The sequence below is a fragment of the Neofelis nebulosa genome, chromosome 2 (genome assembly GCF_028018385.1).
Source record: "Neofelis nebulosa isolate mNeoNeb1 chromosome 2, mNeoNeb1.pri, whole genome shotgun sequence".
Lineage (NCBI taxonomy): Eukaryota > Metazoa > Chordata > Mammalia > Carnivora > Felidae > Neofelis > Neofelis nebulosa.
This window is the reverse complement of record NC_080783.1, coordinates 187,948,379-187,968,277: the sequence shown is the minus strand read 5'-3', so window position 1 is coordinate 187,968,277 and position 19,899 is coordinate 187,948,379. Positions and strand designations below refer to the sequence as shown.

The 19,899-nt window shown below is 43.8% G+C and overlaps 1 protein-coding gene across 6 annotated transcripts in view; it reads left to right on the top strand.

Annotated features, from left to right (window-relative positions):
* The window catches only part of ST3GAL3 (ST3 beta-galactoside alpha-2,3-sialyltransferase 3), a 202,292-nt gene that overhangs the window by 73,373 nt on the left and 109,020 nt on the right, over window positions 1-19,899 (top strand). For 4 of the 6 annotated variants that reach the window (XM_058717707.1, XM_058717706.1, XM_058717711.1 and 1 more), the window contains one exon: window positions 11,865-11,912. The exons of the other annotated variants lie outside the window; for them this stretch is intronic. In XM_058717707.1, the coding sequence (XP_058573690.1) occupies window positions 11,865-11,912 (48 nt within the window). The remainder of the gene's footprint in view (window positions 1-11,864; window positions 11,913-19,899) is intronic. 6 annotated transcript variants of the gene reach the window in all.

Genomic DNA, 19,899 nt, shown 5'->3' with positions numbered 1-19,899 from the left:
GAGAGACAGAGCATGAACGGGGGAGGGGCAGAGAGAGAGGGAGACACAGAATCGGAAACAGGCTCCAGGCTCCGAGCCATCGGCCCAGAGCCCGACGCGGGGCTCGAACTCACGGACCGCGAGATCGTGACCTGGCTGAAGTCGGACGCTTAACCGACTGCGCCACCCAGGCGCCCCTCTCTGAGGATTTTAATGATTTTTCCCCCTAAGTTTTCATCTCCATGTGCATTTTCTGTTTTTCCACACTGTGTTTATTTTTCAATTGTTTTGGTCTCTGTGTTTACATTGGATACTTTCTCCTAATGTCTCATGATCTCAGCCCATACTTAAGAGTGTGGTGTCTTGTTTTTAGTATTGTTTGCTCTCCCACTTCCTGTGGTACCCAGTGCCCTCAGCAACTGAGCCTTTGGGGAGTTCTGTGGGGTATTTCAGGTTATATGCCAGCTTTCCCCACTACTAGTATAGGATTCAGCTTTTTGGGGTTTGCTGAGTTAGTTCTGTTTACCTGCTTTCCAGCTTCAAAACCTTTATTGCTGGTGTCTCTTCTTCTGTTTTCTTTGTCTTTGTGTATGTCTGCTTTTTTTTTTTTTTTTTTTAATTTTTAAATGTTGATTTGTCTTTGAGAGAGAGACAGAGAGAGAGCAAGCGGGGGAGGGCAGAGAAAGTGAAGACACAGAATCTGAAGCAGGCTCCAGGCTGCGAGTTGTCAGCACAGAGCCTGATGCGGGGCTCGAACCCATGAACCACGAGATCACGACCGGAACCAAAGTTGGACGCTTAATCGACTGAGCCACCCAGGTGCCCCTGTGTACTTCTGCTTTGCAACAAACAATCTTTTATGTCATTTTGAGGGGTTTGGAAGGGAGTGGAGGGATGTGGGTACTGTAAATCAGAGTGCAGCAAACTGTAGTCTCTGTACCACATCCAGTCCTTGAGTTTGCAGGGCACCAGGACTAAAGCTTTCCCATGCCCCTGAAGTTCCAGACCTCATCCTCCATCTCACTCAGTTGCAGCACATGCCTAGTTGTGTTCTCATTCCAGCTTCTTCTGTTGCACACACAGATGTCCAGCTTCCCATCCCCCACCCTCCTAAAGGCAGTGAGTAGTAGAATTCCAGCTACTGCCAGATCTCCCTGTGGGTGCTGATGCCCCAGGGGGTGTCCTGCCCTAGATCCTCAGCCAAGCACCTTTTGTTTCCTGGATGATATAGCAGTTTCTTCCTCAATTCCATGGTGACTCACTTTTTAAAAATAGTCTTTGATGTGTCAAAGCCTTTTTTTGAAAATTTAAACAGATTGTATTGACGAGTTCCCTTTCAGTCACATGCATTTTTACCTCCTGAAAGAAACCCTAATATATTAATTAGGCCTGATTTTAGCTTCCTGAAACCACACACCCCTTACTTTCAATGCTTCAGTGCTTCTCCTAAGCTGTTCGCACTCTACCAGCATAGCCTATAAGGTAACCTATAAGGTCATCTAATGCAAGCTTAAACACCATCTCCTCCACATTCTTACCAGGTTCTCCCAGCAAAAACTCTGCCTTTTGCATCTGAACTCCTACAGCAAGTTCTCTATATTCTCCTCCTGATAGTTTGTAAACACTTCCATGTCAGGGGCAGGATCTTTTCCTGCAGCCTTTTTTTTTTTTTTTTTTTTTTTTAAGTTTATTTATTTATTTTGAGAGAGAGAGAGAGAAACGCCCAAGCAGGCTCTGCCCTGTCAGTGTGGAGCCCGATGTGGGGATCAAACTCATGAAACCGTGAGATCATGATCTGAGCTGAAGTCAGAAGTTTAACCGTCTAAGCTGTCCAGGCGTCCCTTCCTGCTGTCTTTTGAGCTTAGGAAGGACTCAAATATGTTTGATAAATTAATGAAATAAATCTAAGGAGAAACTCCCTGAAATAAGTCTACTGTATCAACAGCCTCTACTTAACTCACAGCCGCATCTGCATTCTGATCGTTGTACCGAAATTGTTCCCACCAAGGTTGCAGATGTCTTCCCAGGGGACAATTCTGCTGTATCTTTTCATCCACTCCTTTCTTCCACCTCTTTGCCACATTTCAGCATCCCTTCTTGTAACTGGTTGTCACCTCCTCTGGCTCGCCCTGTCCCGCTACTCCTGTCTCTTTAATTATTTCACTGATTTCTCTTCCATAAACCACATTAATGATTGTGTTTTATATTCTGTCTTCTGACCTCTTTCTCTGTATCTTCAGGAATCTCATTTACTCAGGTCTCGTTTGGGATCAGGGAGAAATTGAGGGACTAAGACTAGGGGGTTAGAGCCCTCCCCCCAGGATCTAGGCAATGGAGAATCTACAAGAAAGAGCCGTGTGGCCATTAAAGTTTTAGTGCCGCTGATAGACCAATAAAGCCCTAAAGTTGAGGCTCTTCCGTAAAGCTAGATTGGAGAACACAGCTTAGACCTAAGGTCCGAGTGGGGCCTTTTACTTCTGAGAGTCAGACCCTGTGGGGTAAGTTGTGCTTGGAGCAGGTCCAGCCTGCTGTCAGATCCACACATTACACCCTGTCATCAGGAAGGCCCAAAAAAAAAAAAAAAAAAAGAGAGAGAGAGAGAGAGAGAGAGAGAGTGCCCCAGGGTATTAAAGGGTGAGGACTGGAAGTTAGAGGAAGTGAGCCCACTCATACTATAGATGGCTCTGCGATAGCAACAGATATGGAAAGGAGAATCTCAATTATAGGATTATAAGGTAAGCTTCAAAGGAACTGAGGAAAAGCTGAACTCTAAAGGTCTAGTGGAAAGGTGATCCATGGCACAGTCAAATGCCACAGAGAGGGCACTGGAAGAACATTCTGGATTTAAGACCGCTCTTTAAGGCATCTTTTTGCCCTCAATGGCTGGTCTGTGGCTTTCACTCTGATCTCTGCCACCAGCGTGGGCCCCAGGGCCCAGCATCAGGTCTGGCCCATGGCCTCCCAGTCTTTGCTCTTCTTTGTCTGCTTGTGTCTCCCCAACTCTCTGTACTTCCCAGTTCAAGTCTCCCAAAGGCAGACTCCCATCTGCCTCATAGATGGATGATGATTGGTCTTTGGATTGGCTGCCCCTGGGTCAGGTACCCACTGTGGTCCAGCCGTCAGTGGCCAGAGGAGGGGCAGGGTTGTGCAGTTTAGATGAAGGCCATTCGCAATCAGGCAGCAGTCACCATCTGTTTGCCCCAAGCCCCGAATGTGGATATAATCCACCTCCTTCCTCATCTCTCACTCTTGTCCCACCAGTCCCTTGTCCCGTAAAGTTTTCCTTTTGTTCAATATTTAGCATCCGTCCTTTTTTCTCTTCCTGTTGCCCCTGCCTTGGTTCAGGCTGCCGTGTCCTCTCTGGAATGAGCGTTCTCCCCATTACCGATCTCCCTGCCTTCAGTCTCTCTGCCCTAAGCTGTCTTTCATTCCCTTGCCAGAATAGTCAATTTCGTTCCCACATAGCAAAGTTTATATTTAAAAAATAAATCAGATTATGTTACTCCCCGGGTTTAAGCTATTAAAACACAATGCAGACTTTTTCTATGGCCTCCTACACAGGGCCTCCCAAGGATCTAGTTCCCGTCTTCCTCTCTGACCTCATTGCCCACCTCCTTTTATTTTCCATGGTCTGCGTTCCAACAACTGCCTTCTCCCTGTTCCTTAAATGTACTAAGATTGCTGTACTTCCTTCTCCTTTGGCCTGGAGCTCTTTTATCCCTTCATCTTGTCTTGGCTGGCTCCTGTCTTCAGGTCTTGGCCCCTGTGTCACCTCCTTAGAGAAGCCTTCCCAAAACACTTCCTCTGGCAGTGCCTGCACTCCAGTCTCGGTCACTGTCACATCCCTGACTGTTCCTCATACCACTTACTCACTGTCAGAAGTTGGTTTGTTCGATCGTTTACTCCTGTTTTTTCCGGGCTCCCTGCCTAAAACATAAAAGTCTTCGAGAATAGGAACATTCTTGTTCTTGGCTTACCGTTGTATCCCTAAGTCTGATGTGTAGTAGTTATTTAATAAATATCTGTTAAATTAAGAAACAGTGAGTTTTCCTTCACTACTCTTATTTCTATCCTGGTGTATTATACTTAGCTTTTTATCCCCAACTTTATTAAGAGCTAATTGACAAATAACATTGTGTGAGGTCAGGGTGTATGATGTGATGGTTTGATATATATATATGTATTTGTGAAAGAAGGCAAGTTGGCACGTCCGTTGGCTCACCTGGTTACCTTTGTGTGGGTGTGCCTGTGGTGAGAACATTTAAGATCTACCCTCTTAGCAAATATCAGGTGTATAGTACGATATTGATAAGTATCAAATGCTTAGCTTTGTATGTGTTAAAAAAAATTTTTTTTTAATGTTTATTCATTTTTGAGAGAGAGAGACAGAGTGCGAGTGGGGGAGAAGCAGAGAGAGAGGGAGACACAGAATCTGAAGCAGGCTCCAGGCTCTGAGCTGTCAGCACAGAGCCCGATGTGGTGCTTGAACTCACTGACTGCGAGATCATGACCTGTGAAGTTGGACGCCCAACCGACTGAGCCACCCAGGTGCCCCAGCTTTGTATGTTTTTATTTTACCTGCTTGCAAGCTGTTTGAGGGGACATTTTTTTTTTTTTTTAATTACTCATTCGTGGATCTCTAGCGCTTACACGTGGTAGATAGCAGAAGATACATGTTGAATCTGTACTGTGCCAGGTACTACCTGAATATATAGCTTGTTCACATCATTTGAGCTTTGGAAGCCCCTCCAGTGCTAGAAAGACTGAGCTCCACTCTTCTTCATACTCCTTTTATCCACTTCAGAAACCAGACACAGGAAACATCTGACTACAATAAAAGATTTCCAGTAAATTCTAGGTTTTCTCATTGAACAAAGTCATACACAGCAATGCTCTGTTGTACCTGGGTCTGGAATTCTATTTGCTCACTTGTATAGTGCACCACATGGCTGCCTCTGGCCTGGGAGCCAGGAACAGCTGGAGCCTGGGCTGCTTGAAATAAAAATGACATATTTGTTAGCCTGAGAGGGAGCAGTCTGGATATTCTTGCTCTGTGTCTTACAAAAGAAACTTCTTGATTTGTTGAATACCGAGTTTTCCCCTTTAGCTGCCACAGTGTAGTTTATGTCTGAAGTGATCTTCCATCCCTTAGAATAAACGCAAACAACAAATGACCAAACATTCTCAAGTCAGTGCCTTTCACATTCAAAGCAAAATCCATGAAAACTCACACAAAACATGAATATGTCACTAACTTCCTCCTGCAATTTCTGCCCTGTTACTTGCACCTTCCACGGTACGGACACGTGGTCTTGGGAGCATTCCACCGACACTCTGACTTTTTCTTTCCAGGGAGTCTCTCCTCTGCTCACTGCTTACTCTTTGCATACCCTGATCATACTTTATTTTTATTTTAGGTTCCAGTGAACTTGCCTGTCTTCCTTGGCTGCAAGGCAGAGACTGTCTCTTACTCGGCTCCCTGTCTCTAGTATCTAGCACTGGGCCTGGCACATAATAGGCATTTGATACTATTTGTGGGGGAGGGAAGAGGGAAGAAAAAAAGAGTCCAGTCTATTTAGGAATTGTTGTAGTTGAGCTAGGAATTGATGTCACGGAGATAATATTTAAACGGCATGAAATACAAGGATGACCTCAGTAACTACAGGGAAGAGCTGAACAGCTTTTGGGCATGCACAGAAAAATGAAGGCAGTCAGGAACTTTCCATCATTTTGCTTTGGTACCAGTGAATTAGAGGTTAAAATCCTACAGCTGGAGTAGAGTTCTTTTTTTTTTTTTTTTATTCTGATGATATAAGGAATACATGTTCACTGTAGAAATTTTGCAAAAGCGCAGAGAAAAACTATCACCTGTAATTCTTTCACCCAGAGACAGCCACTGTTAACATTTTGTCTCGTTTCTTTTAAGGCTTAGTTATCATCTTTTACTTAACTTCTAAGCCCTTTGTCTTTGTTTAGATCGAAAAGTTTAAAAGAGATTATTTCAAGTCTGCTTGTGAGTACAAAGAAGGTAAATTGCAATTGGAAAAGTACTTGTCAACTGCAATAAAAATTTCAGATGCTGTTTTTATTGTTGGTCATGCGGGCAGTCAGCGCCTCAGGAAGCTGGGCCTAATCTTCTCCAGGTGACTGCAGCCTCTAACCTAGGAAGCTCCCTGCCACTTTTCTTATTCTGATTTGTGCACATGTTTTTATCTTCCTGGGAGGAGGCCACACTTGAACCCCCAAAGCTTCACTGTCCAGGGACAGTTAGGTCGACTTGAGTCGAATGAGAATCTGTATGCAGAATGGATTCCCTCCCCGCTGCCCTGTCCTCCCAGCTTGTGAAATACCACTTAGATAACATCACCTTTGGAAGCAAGCAAGGACATTTACCGGTTTATTCCTTTGTTTAAGAAGCATCTTGACCACTTTCTGTGTGTCAGTTACTGAGCTAGGCATCACAGCCTCAAAATGAATAAATATTCCTTGTCCTCAGGGAACTTGAAATGTTTAATAAGAGAAAAAGAAAAAAAAAAAAGAAGAGAAAAAGAGAGGTCACCAGGGATTACAATAAATGACAATAACAGTACAGTCTTGGCCTAAAGGAGAGGATGAGCAGAACTGACCAGAGAAGGTGTCAAGAAGTGGGGATGACTGAGTTGGATCTTAATGAAAAAGTTGGAGGTTTTTGCATGCAAACAGGCAGTGAGCACAGTGTGTCTGATGTGTGAAGAAAAGACGGTGTATGCCTCTGGGGAAATGGAGGTAGTTTGCCATATCTGGAACATAAGATATATTAAAAATGGCAAATGAGAGAAAATGAAGGAATGTCAGAGCTTGGACTTTATCTTCCAGGCCGTGTGAACCCTCTGAAGGATTTTTTTTTTTTTTTTTTTTTTTGGATTTTGTTTTTTTGTCTTTTCTTTTTTTTTAATTTTATTTTTTTAATTTACATCCAAATTAGCATATAGTGCAACAATGATTTCAGGAGTAGATTCCTTAATGCCCTTTACTCATTTAGCCCATCCCCCCTCCCACACCCCCTCCAGTAACCCTCTGTTTGTTCTCCATATTCATGAGTCTCTTCTGTTTTAACCCCCTTCCTGTTTTTATATTATTTTGTTTCCCTTCCCTTATGTTCATCTGTTTTGTCTCTTAAAGACCTCATATGAGAGAAGCCATATGATATTTGTCTTTCTCTGACTAATTTCACTTAGCATAATACCCTCCAGTTCCATCCATGTAGTTGCAAATGGCAAGATTTCATTCTTTTTGACTGCTGAGTATTACTCCATTGTGTGTGTGTATATATATATATATATATATATACCACATCTTCTTTATCCATTCATCCATCGATGGACATTTGGGCTCTTTCCATACTTTGGCTATTGTTGATAGTGCTGCTATAAACATGGGGGTGCATGTATCCCTTTGAAACAGCACGCCTGTATCCTTTGGATAAATACCTAGTAGTGCAATTGCTGGGTCATAGGGTAGTTCTATTTTTAGTTTTTTGAGGAACCTCCATACTGTTTTCCAGAGTGGCTGCACCTGTTTGCATTCCCACCAGCAGTGCAAAAGAGATCCTCTTTCTCCACATCCTCGCCAACATCTGTTGATTTCTGAGTTGTTAATGTTAGCCATTTTGACAGGTGTAAGGTGGTATCTCATGGTGGTTTTGATTTGTATTTCCCTGATGGTGAGTGCTGTTGAGTATCTTTTCATGTGTCGGTTGGCCATCTGGATGTCTTCTTTGGAGAAGTGTCTATTCATGTCTTTTGCCCATTTCTTCACTGGATTATTTGCTTTTTGGGCGTTGAGTTTGAGAAGTTCTTTATAAATTTTGGATACTAACCCTTTATCTGATATGTCATTTGCAAATATCTTCTCCCATTCTGTCGGTTGCCTTTTAGTTTTGCTGATTGTTTCTTTGATATGCAGAAGCTTTTTTATCTTGATGAGGTCCCAGTCGTTCATTTTTGCTTTTGTTTCCCTTGCCTCTGGAGACGTGTTGAATAAGAAGTTGCTGTGGCCAAGATCAAAGAGGTTTTTGCCTACTTTCTCCTTGAGGATTTTGATGGCTTCCTGTCTTATATTTAGGTCTTTCATCCATTTTGAGTTTATTTTAGTGTATGGGGTAAGAAAGTGGTCCAGGTTCGTTCTTCTGCATGTCGCTGTCCAGTTTTCCCAGCACCACTTGCTGAAGAGACTGTCTTTATTCCACTGGATATTCTTTCCTGCTTTGTCAAAGATTAGTTGGCCATACGTTTGTGGATCCATTTCTGGGTTCTCTATTCTGTTCCATTGATCTGAGTGTCTGTTCTTATGCCAGTACCATACTGTCTTGATGATTACAGCTTTGTAGTATAGCTTGAAGTCCAGGATTATGATGCCTCCTGCTTTGGTTTTCTTTTTCAAGATTGCTTTGGCTATTTGGGGTCTTTTCTGGTTCCATACAAATTTTAGGATTGTTTGTTCTAGCTCTGTGAAGAATGCTGCTATAATTTTGATAGGGATTGCATTGAATATGTAGATTGCTTTGGGTAGTATCGACATTTAAACAATATTTATTCTTCCTATCCAGGAGCATGGAATCTTTTTCTATTTTTTTGTGTCTTCTTCAATTTCTTTCATAAGCTTTCTTTGGTTTTCAGTGTATAGATTTTTCACCTCTTTGGTTAGATTTATTCTTAGGTATTTTATGGTTTTTGGTCTCTGAAGGATTTTAATTAAGAGCAAAGCCACAGTGAGGCATACTGTTTAGAAAGGTCATCAGGGATATAGGGGCACCTGGGTGGCTCAGTCAGTTGGGCATCCGGTTCTTTGTCTTGGCTTGGGTCATGGTCTTGCAGTTTGTGGGTTCAAGCCCCACTTTGGGCTCTTGGCTCATGGCTCAGAACCTGCTTGGGATTCTCTCTCCCTCTCTTCCCCTCCTGCAGTCTGTCTGTCTGTCTGTCTGTCTCTAAATAAATAAATAGAAAGAAAGAAAGAAAGAAAGAAAGAAAGAAAGAAAGAAAGAAAGATCATCAGTGCTATAAAGGATGATGGAAGTGGGCCACATCAGAGGCAGGGGTATGGTTAGGGGCTATGGAACAGTCCTAACAAAAGCAGATAGATAGATGTCCAGAAGGGGGAATTTACAGAGACAGAAAGTAAATCAGTGGTTGCCTGGGGCTGGAGGTGAGAGCAGGGCAGGACTGTAAATGGACATAAGGGATCTTTTTGGAATGATGGAAATGTCAAAATTGCGTGTGGTGATGGTTACATAGCTCTGCAAATTTTCTAAAAACCACTGAATTGTACATTTAAAATGAGTGAATTTTATAGTATGTAAATTATACCTCAGTAAAGCTTCTTTAAAAAAGAGAGACAAAAAATAAGGGGCTCTCTTCTAGAAGAGCAGTAGCACTGAGAGAAGACAGATGTGTGAAATGTTGATAAAGAAGAAGAGGTTGTAGAGTGAGACATTGATTTGATCTCATACGAGATAGGACGGTCCCCTATCTGATCAGCCAGGTGTCCTAATTGTGCTTCTGCATCTTTGTGAGAAAACTTCAACCCTACCTTCTACTTGGTAGGTTTCACAGCATATGGATCTGCCCTTAATTGGAAGCACAGAATGTCTGCCTCTGGACCCTTATCAGAAACCATATCTGTCGGCTCTCTGCCACCTTGTTCTTTGTAAACATTTGGTTTTAAGACATGATATTTATGAAGCATCTGTGATCCATTTACTTCTCTAGGCACTGTTATTCAGCAAATGGGTAAATTTTTGTTTTATTGGAGGAGAGAGAGTGCATGCAAGCAGGGGAGAGGCGCAGAGAGAGAGAGAGAGAGAGAGAGAGAGAGAGAGAGAGAGAGAGAGAGAGAGAGAGAGAGAGAGTCCAAAGCAGGCTCCATGCTCAGCGTGGAGCCCGATGCGGGGCTCAATCCCACAACCGTGGGATCATGACCCGACCTGAAATTAAGAGTAAGACACTCAACCGACTGAGCCACGGTCGGGCCCTTCAGCAGATGGTTACTTCCCGGTGTTCTGCTGGTAATGTGCCAGGGAATAAAGCAGGTATAGTGTCTGCCCTCGTGGAGCTGATAGTCCAGCAGTGGGGACAGATGTTATGTACAGTTATGATAATGATTTATCATGTGTTGGGTTTCCTTGTGCAGTTAAGAGAAAATGACCTCAGCCTGAGGTCAGAGGATATGGCTGGGGTGGGGGTGTGGCTATAGACCCTGGTCCTATATACATCTAGCTGGCTTTCCATGGTGGTGAGTGAGCCTTTTGAATATGATCCCTTTTGAGTCTGGAGTTTCTGGGGTTATCTTGGGCCTTATCTCAGTGTTCCTTGTAATAGCTTTTATTGAATTATGCATTGGCTTTATTCCATCATTTTGTATGAGCTCGCGTTGTAAGAAATAGCCATACAAGAGTCACACTTATGTATTATAGAAATGTTGTAGAAGTTACAGTCTTCAACGTCATATAGGATCCCCTTTTATTATTAGGACCCACAGGAGAAATTTCTTCCTGCCGACTGTTTCATATTTGCTTTTATATTTTGGTCTTCAGTCGCCCCAAAGCACCCTGCTGCATCACGCTTCAGGTCTCCACACAGGTATTCTCTCTACCTGGAATGCCTCATTCCAGGGGTTTGTGGGGTTTAACCCTCACTTATCCCTCAGCTGTTAGTCCAGGTGTCACTTCTTCAGGGAAGCCTTCCCTAACCAGCCCCCAGTCCCCTTCCAAACTGGGTCTGATTCTTTTTTTTTTTTTTTTTTCATTTCTTTTAATGTTCATTTATTTTTTGAGAGAGAGATACAGTGCGAGCAGGGGAGGGGCAGTGAGAGAGGGAGACACAGAATCCGAAGCAGTCTCCAGGCTCTGAGCTGTCGGAGCCCGATGCGGGGCTCGAACTCACAAACTGTGAGATCATGGCCTGAGCTGAAGTCAGACGCTTAACTGACTGAGCCACCCAGGTGTCCCTCGGTCTGATTCTTAATAGAGATATTCAAAGCACTCTGTTTCACTCAGACAATTTTTAGTTGGGTGATTTGTTGTTTGGTAACTTTTTTTTTGTCTCTTAGACTGATGTTAGGGAGACCTGTGAGGGTAGAGACCATGCCCTTTTGTTTGTGGCTGTATCTCAAAGTCATAGCATAATGTCATGCCCAATAAATATTTGCTGACTGGTCAAATGAATGAATGTGCTGTGGGTACTAAATCTTGTGACTGTTCATTTTCTCCTTTCCTTTGGCAGTTTGGGAGCTCAAGCCTTCTTGATTCCACCTGTGGCATATGCACAGGTCCTCATGGCATGCGTTTTGTGCACTAACATTCCCCGGACTATGTAATATTTTTCCTTTCTTGACTTCTTCATTTTTTAAAAAATTCCAGTGTGTCCTGTAAATTCCTGTAGGCCATTTTAAGCCCTTCTGGGGAAGAAATAATAAACAAATTGGGTATATGAGTAGGAAAAGAAAGGGAGAAGTCAAAGGGAAATGTTAGTGCCTTTAACCAGCTGCAGAAGAGTTTTCTTTTGCATTGTTTTAATTTTATTTTCATTATAAGAAGGGGGAAAAAAAGTAAATTTGTCCCCTAGTTTTGCAGGAAATGCCTCTGAAGAATTTGAGGCCTGTCTCTGCCCTGAGACGTTCCTCCCAGTGGTGGGAGGCTAGGGGCTGGGCTCGGTAGGGCCTCCTGGCCCAGTGGATGGGTGGGCATGGGCCTGTGGAGGCTGTCCATGCAGCTGAGTTCCAATCCAGTTGATTTTCCCTCATGGGGGAGGGTTTGGGCAGAGTCAGTGGGAGCTTGGATTTTTTTTTTTTTTTTTGTCTTTTTAACTCTAGCAAGGAGAAAGAAATGAACTTGTCCTCTTGTGTTGCAGATTCAGTGGTTCTTTCCTTTGACTCCGCTGGACAAACACTAGGCGCAGGTACCAATCTTCCCCCCTCTGTCCTTTCTGCACTCAGCACTTGGCCACATTTGAAGTGGAGCCTGGTGAGGTCGGGGAGGGGGTCTCTGGGAAGGGCAGTGGGATATCTCAGGATTGTGGGAAAGTCTTACGAAGCTTTTCTGGAGACTTGTGGTCTCAGAAGTGGGATGTAGCATCTAGAAGACTCTGCCAGTTTCTTAAAGAATTTGCAGTAGATGCTCCTTCCTCATTCAGATCCATCCAGGTCCATAGAACAGGAATCTGTTTCCTGAGCACAGATTGCGGCCTAGAGGGTGGGGCAGAGGGCATTAAGAGGCCCGGAGCTCTGGGTATGTTGGAGTAGATAATTATCAGGCCTCTCCAGAAAAACCTTAGGCTGAGGAGAATGTCCCGGCTTCCTGCGGACATACACTGTTGCACGTTTGCACGCACATCCCATGTACCCCAATACACACCCCCTCCAGGGTGTGCACTTTACTGTGTACTTGTGCCAACCCACATGCATGTATGTCATCATGCTGCCTCTCTTCCCTGTGTCGAAATGTGGGACCCACATATGGACTTACAAGTCACCTTTGACACCAAATCACTCCGGCTCAGTGGAGCTTGGCGGTGAGCAGAAAGAGACGTCGTTTTGATTCTTCACCTTGGCTGACATCACGTTCGTATGGGAGCCCCAGGACGACTTTCCTTTGTGAGAAGAGCATCTCCGGGCATCAAGCCTGCATTTCTAGCTGGAGATAGTGGGCCTTGGTGGTGAGTGCTGCCTGTGAACAACAGGGAGACTTTGCTGGCCTGCCGAGGGCAGTTAATTGAATCCGTGTAGCTGTCCTTGAATGCAGCAGATTGGTGTTTCACAGAGCAGCCCTGAGGCTTTGGCAGTTGTGGCCATGTGGGCACGGGGAGAGGTGAGTTCAGAGACTATAATCACTGCTACCACTGCTTACTAAGGGCCTACTATGTGCCAACACTGTGGTAGGTGCTTTATACACATCGTGCAAGGTGGATAGTGTATCTTTGATTACAGATAAAAGAAACTAATGCTCCCAAAGGTAAAGTAACCTGTCCAGGACCACTCTTATCTGTCCACCTCTAGAGCTCATACTCTCTCCCTTGCTATCTTGCTCTTTCATACTTTGTATGCTTGAGGTATACTCCACTCAAATGCTGAGACAAGAGAGATCACTTTAAGATAGAGTGGACAGACAGAAGGTTCTTAAATAGACACAAAAGTTGTGTCTGCTGCTATAGGAAAAGATCGATCGCTTTTGCTGTATTAAAGTTAAGAACTTCTCATTCACCAGGAAGACACCATTAAGAGAATGAAAAGGCAATCCAGAGTGAAAAAAAGATATTTATAACATGAACAGCCAACAAAGGGTGTGTTTCCAGAATAGAGAGCTACAGAAATCAACAGGAATAAAGAAACAACCCAGTATCAAAACAAGCAAAAGGCCTGAGTAAGCACTCCATGAAAGAGGAAATCCAAATGGCCGATAAACTTCTGAAAACGTGTTCGGTTGCATCGCTGCCTAGGGAGAGGCAAATTAGGATTACCTTGAGATACCACTGCACATCCACCAAAGTAGCAAAACTTGAAAAGCTCCATATTCCAGTATTGGTGAGGATGTGGGACAGTGGAAACTCTGGGTCTCCACTGGTCAGAGGGTAAATTGGTTACAATCCCTTTAGAAAAGACTATGTAGTATCTAGCACAATTTGAATATACACATACCTCATGAGCTGGCACTTCCTCTCGTAGCTATATTCCCTACAGAAATGGATGCGTCTGTATGTACCAGAATATATGTACAAGATACATGGACAGGAATCTCTCTAATTGGCTGCAACTAAAGGCCTGGACAGGTGCATTTAGCAGCTATTTGAGGACTCTGAAATATAAAGAGTAGTAGGCAGATTGGGGGAAGAGACCAGAATTAAAAGCACTACCACGCTGGCAGTGATTTTTCATTTTTTCCTCTGGTATCCCATGTCCTCAATGCAAGGCCCCAAACCCAGCAGTGCCTGTTAGGGGACAGCCAGAGAGAATTCCAGAAGACCTCTAGTTATGGCTCTGGGGCGGGGACGGGGCTCTGAGACTCAGACAGAGGGGGAAATTCCAAAGGTTGGTTTTATTTTCCTCCCTTTTCCCTCGTGCCTTAGACCGCAGGCAGCCCCACTATAGTGGTGGTGGTACCGCCTGTGACAGCAGTGGGGTCGCCAAGCACCTAAAACTGAAAAAGGGAAATGTTTCTCTCTGATCAGAGGGGCTGTAATCCCAGGATGGTGGGGGCAGGGGGTGAAATCCGTTGCTCTTTTTCCTCTGCCTTCCTGCTGCTTGGGCCCAGATCTGAGTACCGTTCAGGAAATGTGAGGGAGAAGGCAGTAACTAAGATCTCAGCTGTCTAGCCAGAGGTCCGAGAGGGGGAGGCCCGATGAACTGGAAATCACCAGGAGAAAACAGGGAAGAGCTCAGGAAAGCAGCTCTTTAAAGTTGTTTATGAACAGCTAACCGCTGAGCTGTGCACGCACGCATCTGATTCTAGCAAACGCCAAAGACTCTGAGAAGTGGTCCAAGGGATAGACCACTGACTGAGTCCTAGACTGGACATTGGGTGGTGTCCACAGAGGACCCACTTGAGGAGGCTTTGAAAATGGAACTGGCGTTGAAACTATAACCTATGGAAGGCTGGTCAAAACTTGCCACCTAAATCCAACCTGGTTGAGAGTCTGGTAAAACAAAAATGTCAACACTCTCCACTGGATTTAAACAAGACCTAAATGTTCATAACCTCATATTCAAAATATCCAGGATACAATCCAGAATTAATCATCATGTGAAGGACCAGGAACATCTCAACACAGATGTTGGAATAACCAGACACTTCCTTTATTATTATTTTTTTTTAATTTTTTTTTCAACGTTTTTTATTTATTTTTGGGACAGAGAGAGACCGAGCATGAACGGGGGAGGGGCAGAGAGAGAGGGAGACACAGAATCGGAAACAGGCTCCAGGCTCCGAGCCATCAGCCCAGAGCCTGACGCGGGGCTCGAACTCACGGACCGCGAGATCGTGACCTGGCTGAAGTCGGACGCTTAACCGACTGCGCCACCCAGGCGCCCCTGGACACTTCCTTTAAAGAAGCTGTTATGAAAATGCTCTCCAAAATAAGGGCAAACGGTATTGATGCAAAAAAGATAGAAACTGTTAGCCACTACCCCCCAAAAAGGAAATAAAAAGGAACCAAATGGAGATATAAGAAAAAAAATGCAATAGTTGAAATTTTAAAAACTGAGTGGACTCAATAACAAAATGGAGATGAAGAACAAAGAATCGACCTTGAAAGGAAAGCAATAGAAATTACCCAATATGAACAATAGGAAAGAGTTACAAAGTTGAGCAGAGCCTCAGTGACTTGTGGGACAACACCAGAAGGTTTGCCGTCTGTTGTTGGAGTCCCAGAAGAAGAAAGTGCAGTGCAGAAGAGATACTGCTAAAACTCCCCAGGTTTGGTGCCCACCTGGGGTTTATCCTAGAGATGGAAGGCTGGGTCAGCATTCAAAAGTCACTCAATGGAGTCCACCATGTTCACTGTCTAAAGAAGGGGAACCGCATGGTCATGTCAATTGGTGAAGAAAAAGCATCTGACAAAGATTCAGCATCTACTCGTGACAAAAACTCTCAGCATGCTTAAAAGGGAACTTCTTCAACTGGATGTGGGGCATCTACAAACAGCCCACAGCAAACATCATGCTTCATGGTAAAAAACTGTTCTCCCCCAGAGATCAGGAACCACTCCTAAAAGTCCCAGCCAGTGTGGTGAGGCAAGAAAAAGAGACAAGAATATAAATTGGAAAGGAAGGAATAAAACTGGCTCTCTTCACAGGTGATATGATTGTTTACATAGAAAATCTCAAGGCATCTACAAAAAAAAAAAATCCTAGAACTAATAACTGAGTTTAGCAAGATAAGAAAGAAGATCAAAATGTAAAAATTAAAAATATATTTATATATGTTAGCAATGAATAATTGAAAATAAAAAATTAGGGGTACCTGGGTGGCTCAGAGGGTTGAACTTCTGACTGGATTTTGGCTCAGGTCATGAGCTGTGGGATGAAGCCCTTTGTGCTGTGCATGGAGCCTGCTTAAGATTCTCTCCCCCCCCCCCCCCACCTCTGCTCTCTCTCTCTCTCTCTCTCTCTCAAATGAAAATAAAAATACATAAATAAAATAAAAAAAATAAATTAGCAGTAGCCCTCCTGTCCCCAAACCAAAATAGTTACATATAAATCTAATGGAATGTGTGTGGGATCTGTGTGCTCAAAGCTGTTCCTCTCCCATGTTTTTTTTTAAAAATTTTTTTTTCAACGTTTTTTATTTATTTTTGGGACAGAGAGAGACATAGCATGAACGGGGGAGGGGCAGAGAGAGAGGGAGACACAGAATCGGAAACAGGCTCCAGGCTCTGAGCCATCAGCCCAGAGCCCGACACGGGGCTCGAACTCACGGACCGCGAGATCGTGACCTGGCTGAAGTCGGACGCTTAACCGACTGCGCCACCCAGGCGCCCCTCTCCCATGTTTTTGTCCCCATCTGCCCAAGTGTTCAAGCCACAGACCCGGAAACCTCTTTGATTGTTGCCCCTCCTCTCCCTTTCTCACTTTTTCTGTCTTCACAATGTGTTCTTGTCTAGCCTTTTTCCAGCAGCTCTGTCCAAGGTACCATCTTCTCTCCCTTGGATAAGGAAACATCTACTGGTCTCTCTGCTCATTTGTCATTTCCCAGTAGTCCATTCTCCACATTGTAGCCAGAGTGATCTTTTAAAATGTACATCAGATCATATCTTGTTCCCACTGAAAACTCTCCATTGACTTCATGGTACACTTAAAATAAGACCCAAACTCCATGGCCTATAGGATCTGACTTGCTAGCTCCTACTGTGGTTTCTCTTGAGTTTTCTCAATGCTTAGTCCATTTTGTCCCTCTCTGCCCTCAAGCCACATTGACATTCCTGTGAGTCCATGAATATGCCAGGCCCCTTCCTGCACCAGGGCCTTTGTACTCCATGCCTCCTGTCTCTAGAATGCTTTATTCCTGCTTTACATGACTGTCCGAGGTCTGTGTTCAAATGTCATTCTGCAGAAAGGCCTTCTTGGATCACTGCATCTAAAGTAGTCTACTCTCTTGACACCCAGTCCTTCTCTAAGAGAGTTTGTCTTTATTTCTTCTTAGCACTCATCCTTCCTTCAAATTATCTGCTATTTACTTGCATACTGTCAGTCTCCCCCAGTAGAATTTGGCTAGGGACCTTGCCTATCTTGTTTATCACTGTGTCCCTGGTACTTAGAACAGTACCTGGCATATAATAGGTGCTCAGCAAATATTTGTTGAATGAAAAGTAGGAAAATGGAAACCGTAATGTCCATCATGTAACACACTTAGGGATTACATAAGAAATGGCACATCCGTATGGTGAAGTGGACTCCAACAGCCATTAAAAATGATGCAGTCTTATATTTATTGACACAGAAGACATTAGGGATATTGTTGAGTGAACAAAACAGGAACAAAGAACATGTATATTGAGGCCACACGTAAGTAAAATTATATACGCACGTTCACGCATGTATTTATGGAAAGAGATTTCTGGGAAGGTAGTCACCAAAACGTTTGAAGATATTAACTTTAGAAAATCGGAATTTCAAATGGTGCTTACTTCATGCTTTCAAAATCCAAATGTAGGGGCACCTGGTGGCTCAGTCGGTTGGGCATCCTGCTTCAGCTCAGGTCATGATCTCACAGTTTGTGGGTTAGAGCCCCGCATCGGGCTCTGTGCTGACAGCTCAGAGCCTGGAGCCTGCTTCAGATTCTAAGTCTCCTTCTCTCTCTCTGCCCCTTCCCCACTTGTGCGCGCTCTCTTTCTCTCTCTCTCTGCCTCTGTCTCTCTCTCTCTCAAAAATAAAGAAACTAAAAAAATAAAATGAAAATCTAAATGTAAAAAACTTATATGGTAAGCATGTGTTAACCCTAAACTGGGGAAAAAATAAAATTATTTTTGTTTGGAGAGAGGGACTCTGTCTTATTTTATACAATAATTGCTTGGTGATTATTTGTACTTCTCTACCTACTAGGTGGTAAGCTCCATGAAGTTTAAGATACAAATTGCAGAGTGAGCCATTTTTTTTTTTCCTGCCCCAGCTGCTCTTTTGACGTGTTTTCCACCAAAATTCTGCTGCAGCTTCACGCGAGATGGCCTGACATGGTCTGCACACGCTTGCTATCATGAATAGAATTGAATTCACTGCATGCCCTGCTCTGGACACTGGACATTGCTATTTTCCCAGGACAGAGGGGAAATGGGTACATGACCCCTTTGCCTCCACTGGCTGGGCTGGGGCTTTTACCTTCCAGGGGAGGTTCCACTTTCCTTTGTCCCCAGGTGTGTCACAGCTGTGCTGTGCTCAGAGGGAGCGTGGTGCAGAGTCACAGGAGATCGGGGCTTATCAGGAGTTTCTTGCGAGGCCCTCTCTGCCCCCATGCCGATGTGCACCCATTTGAGGTTGGATTTCAGTGTGTGAACTTCTAAGTTATTTTACTGGGTCACTTAATTTAGTCTAGGTCAGTGAATTTTTCTGTTTATTTTATGATACTGCTTTTCCTATTTTAGTTTGTCTTTGATTAATTGATCCTCCATTATGATTTATTTCCCTGACTTGAGATGATGTGGGAGCTGTTTGCATTTTGGCCAGCCCCTCTCGGGCCGTGGTTAACTCCCGTGATTCACGTGGGGGGCAGCAGCAATTACTTAATGAACATCTGCTTTGTGCAGAGCATAGGGACAGCTGGTGGGAATTTCTGGCGGTCCCTTAGAATGAAAAAAGGAAGTGGGTCACTGGAGACCAAAAATGCCAGCAGCACAGTTGGCTCGCGACATGCACCTGTGTTCCCAGAAATTCCATTCTGGGGCTCAGTGGCCTGCTGATGAGGCTAGAGTAGGATACTTGGCTTGGGGAACTTTCAGGGAGGTCTCCCTTCATTCTAGAAGAGGATCTCGCTGTGTCATGCAGTGCTCCCAGCTGTTTACACATGAGAGAGAACAGAGGCTGAGAGTGATACTAATTTGTACACCATGCTGAGATAAACAGGAAGACACTGTGTGTAAATCGGGCATTGTGAAAGCATTCATAACTTTCTTTTTTTAAATGTTTATTTATTTATTTTGAGAGAGAGAGCAGGGGCAGAGAGTGAGGGAGAGAGAGAATCCCAAGCAGGCCCTAAGATGTTAGCGCAGAGCCTGAGGTGGGGCTTGATCTCACAAACCATGAGATCATGACCTGACCTGAGATCAAGAGTCAGATGCTTAACTGACTGAGCCACTCAGGCACCCCAAGCATTCATAATTTTCTTTTCGGAATTATGAACAAAGTGAAATACAAAGTATTATGGAATATATTAAATGTTGAATTGCTATAAAATAAATATTTTCCAAAATTTTTTAAAGTTTGTTTATTTGAGAGAGAGAGACAGGCAGGGAGGGGCAGAGAGAGAGGGAGAGAGAGAACCCCAAGCAGGCTCTGCACTGTCGGCACAGATCCCAGTGCGGGGCTAGAACTTACAAACCATGAGATCATGACCTGAGCTGAAACCAAGAGTCAGACGCCTAACTGACTGAGCCACGAAGGTGCCCTAATATTTTCAGATTTTTAAGTGAAAAGCTTGAGCTTGTTTCAGTGTTCATAAACTTTCATATCAGGGTTTGAGCCTCAGAGGTGGTCAGTTTTCATAAACGTTCCATATATGCTTGAAAAGAATGTGCATTCTCCACTCAGTGGATGTAAGGTAGTCTATATCAGTTCAAGTTTATTAATTGTTCTGCTCAAATCCTTTGAATTCTCACTGATTCAGAGAGCCTGGTTTTTCAGTAGTTGTGTTTCCCATTATGATGACAGGAGACTTGTATATTTCTCCTTGTAATTTTTGTGAAT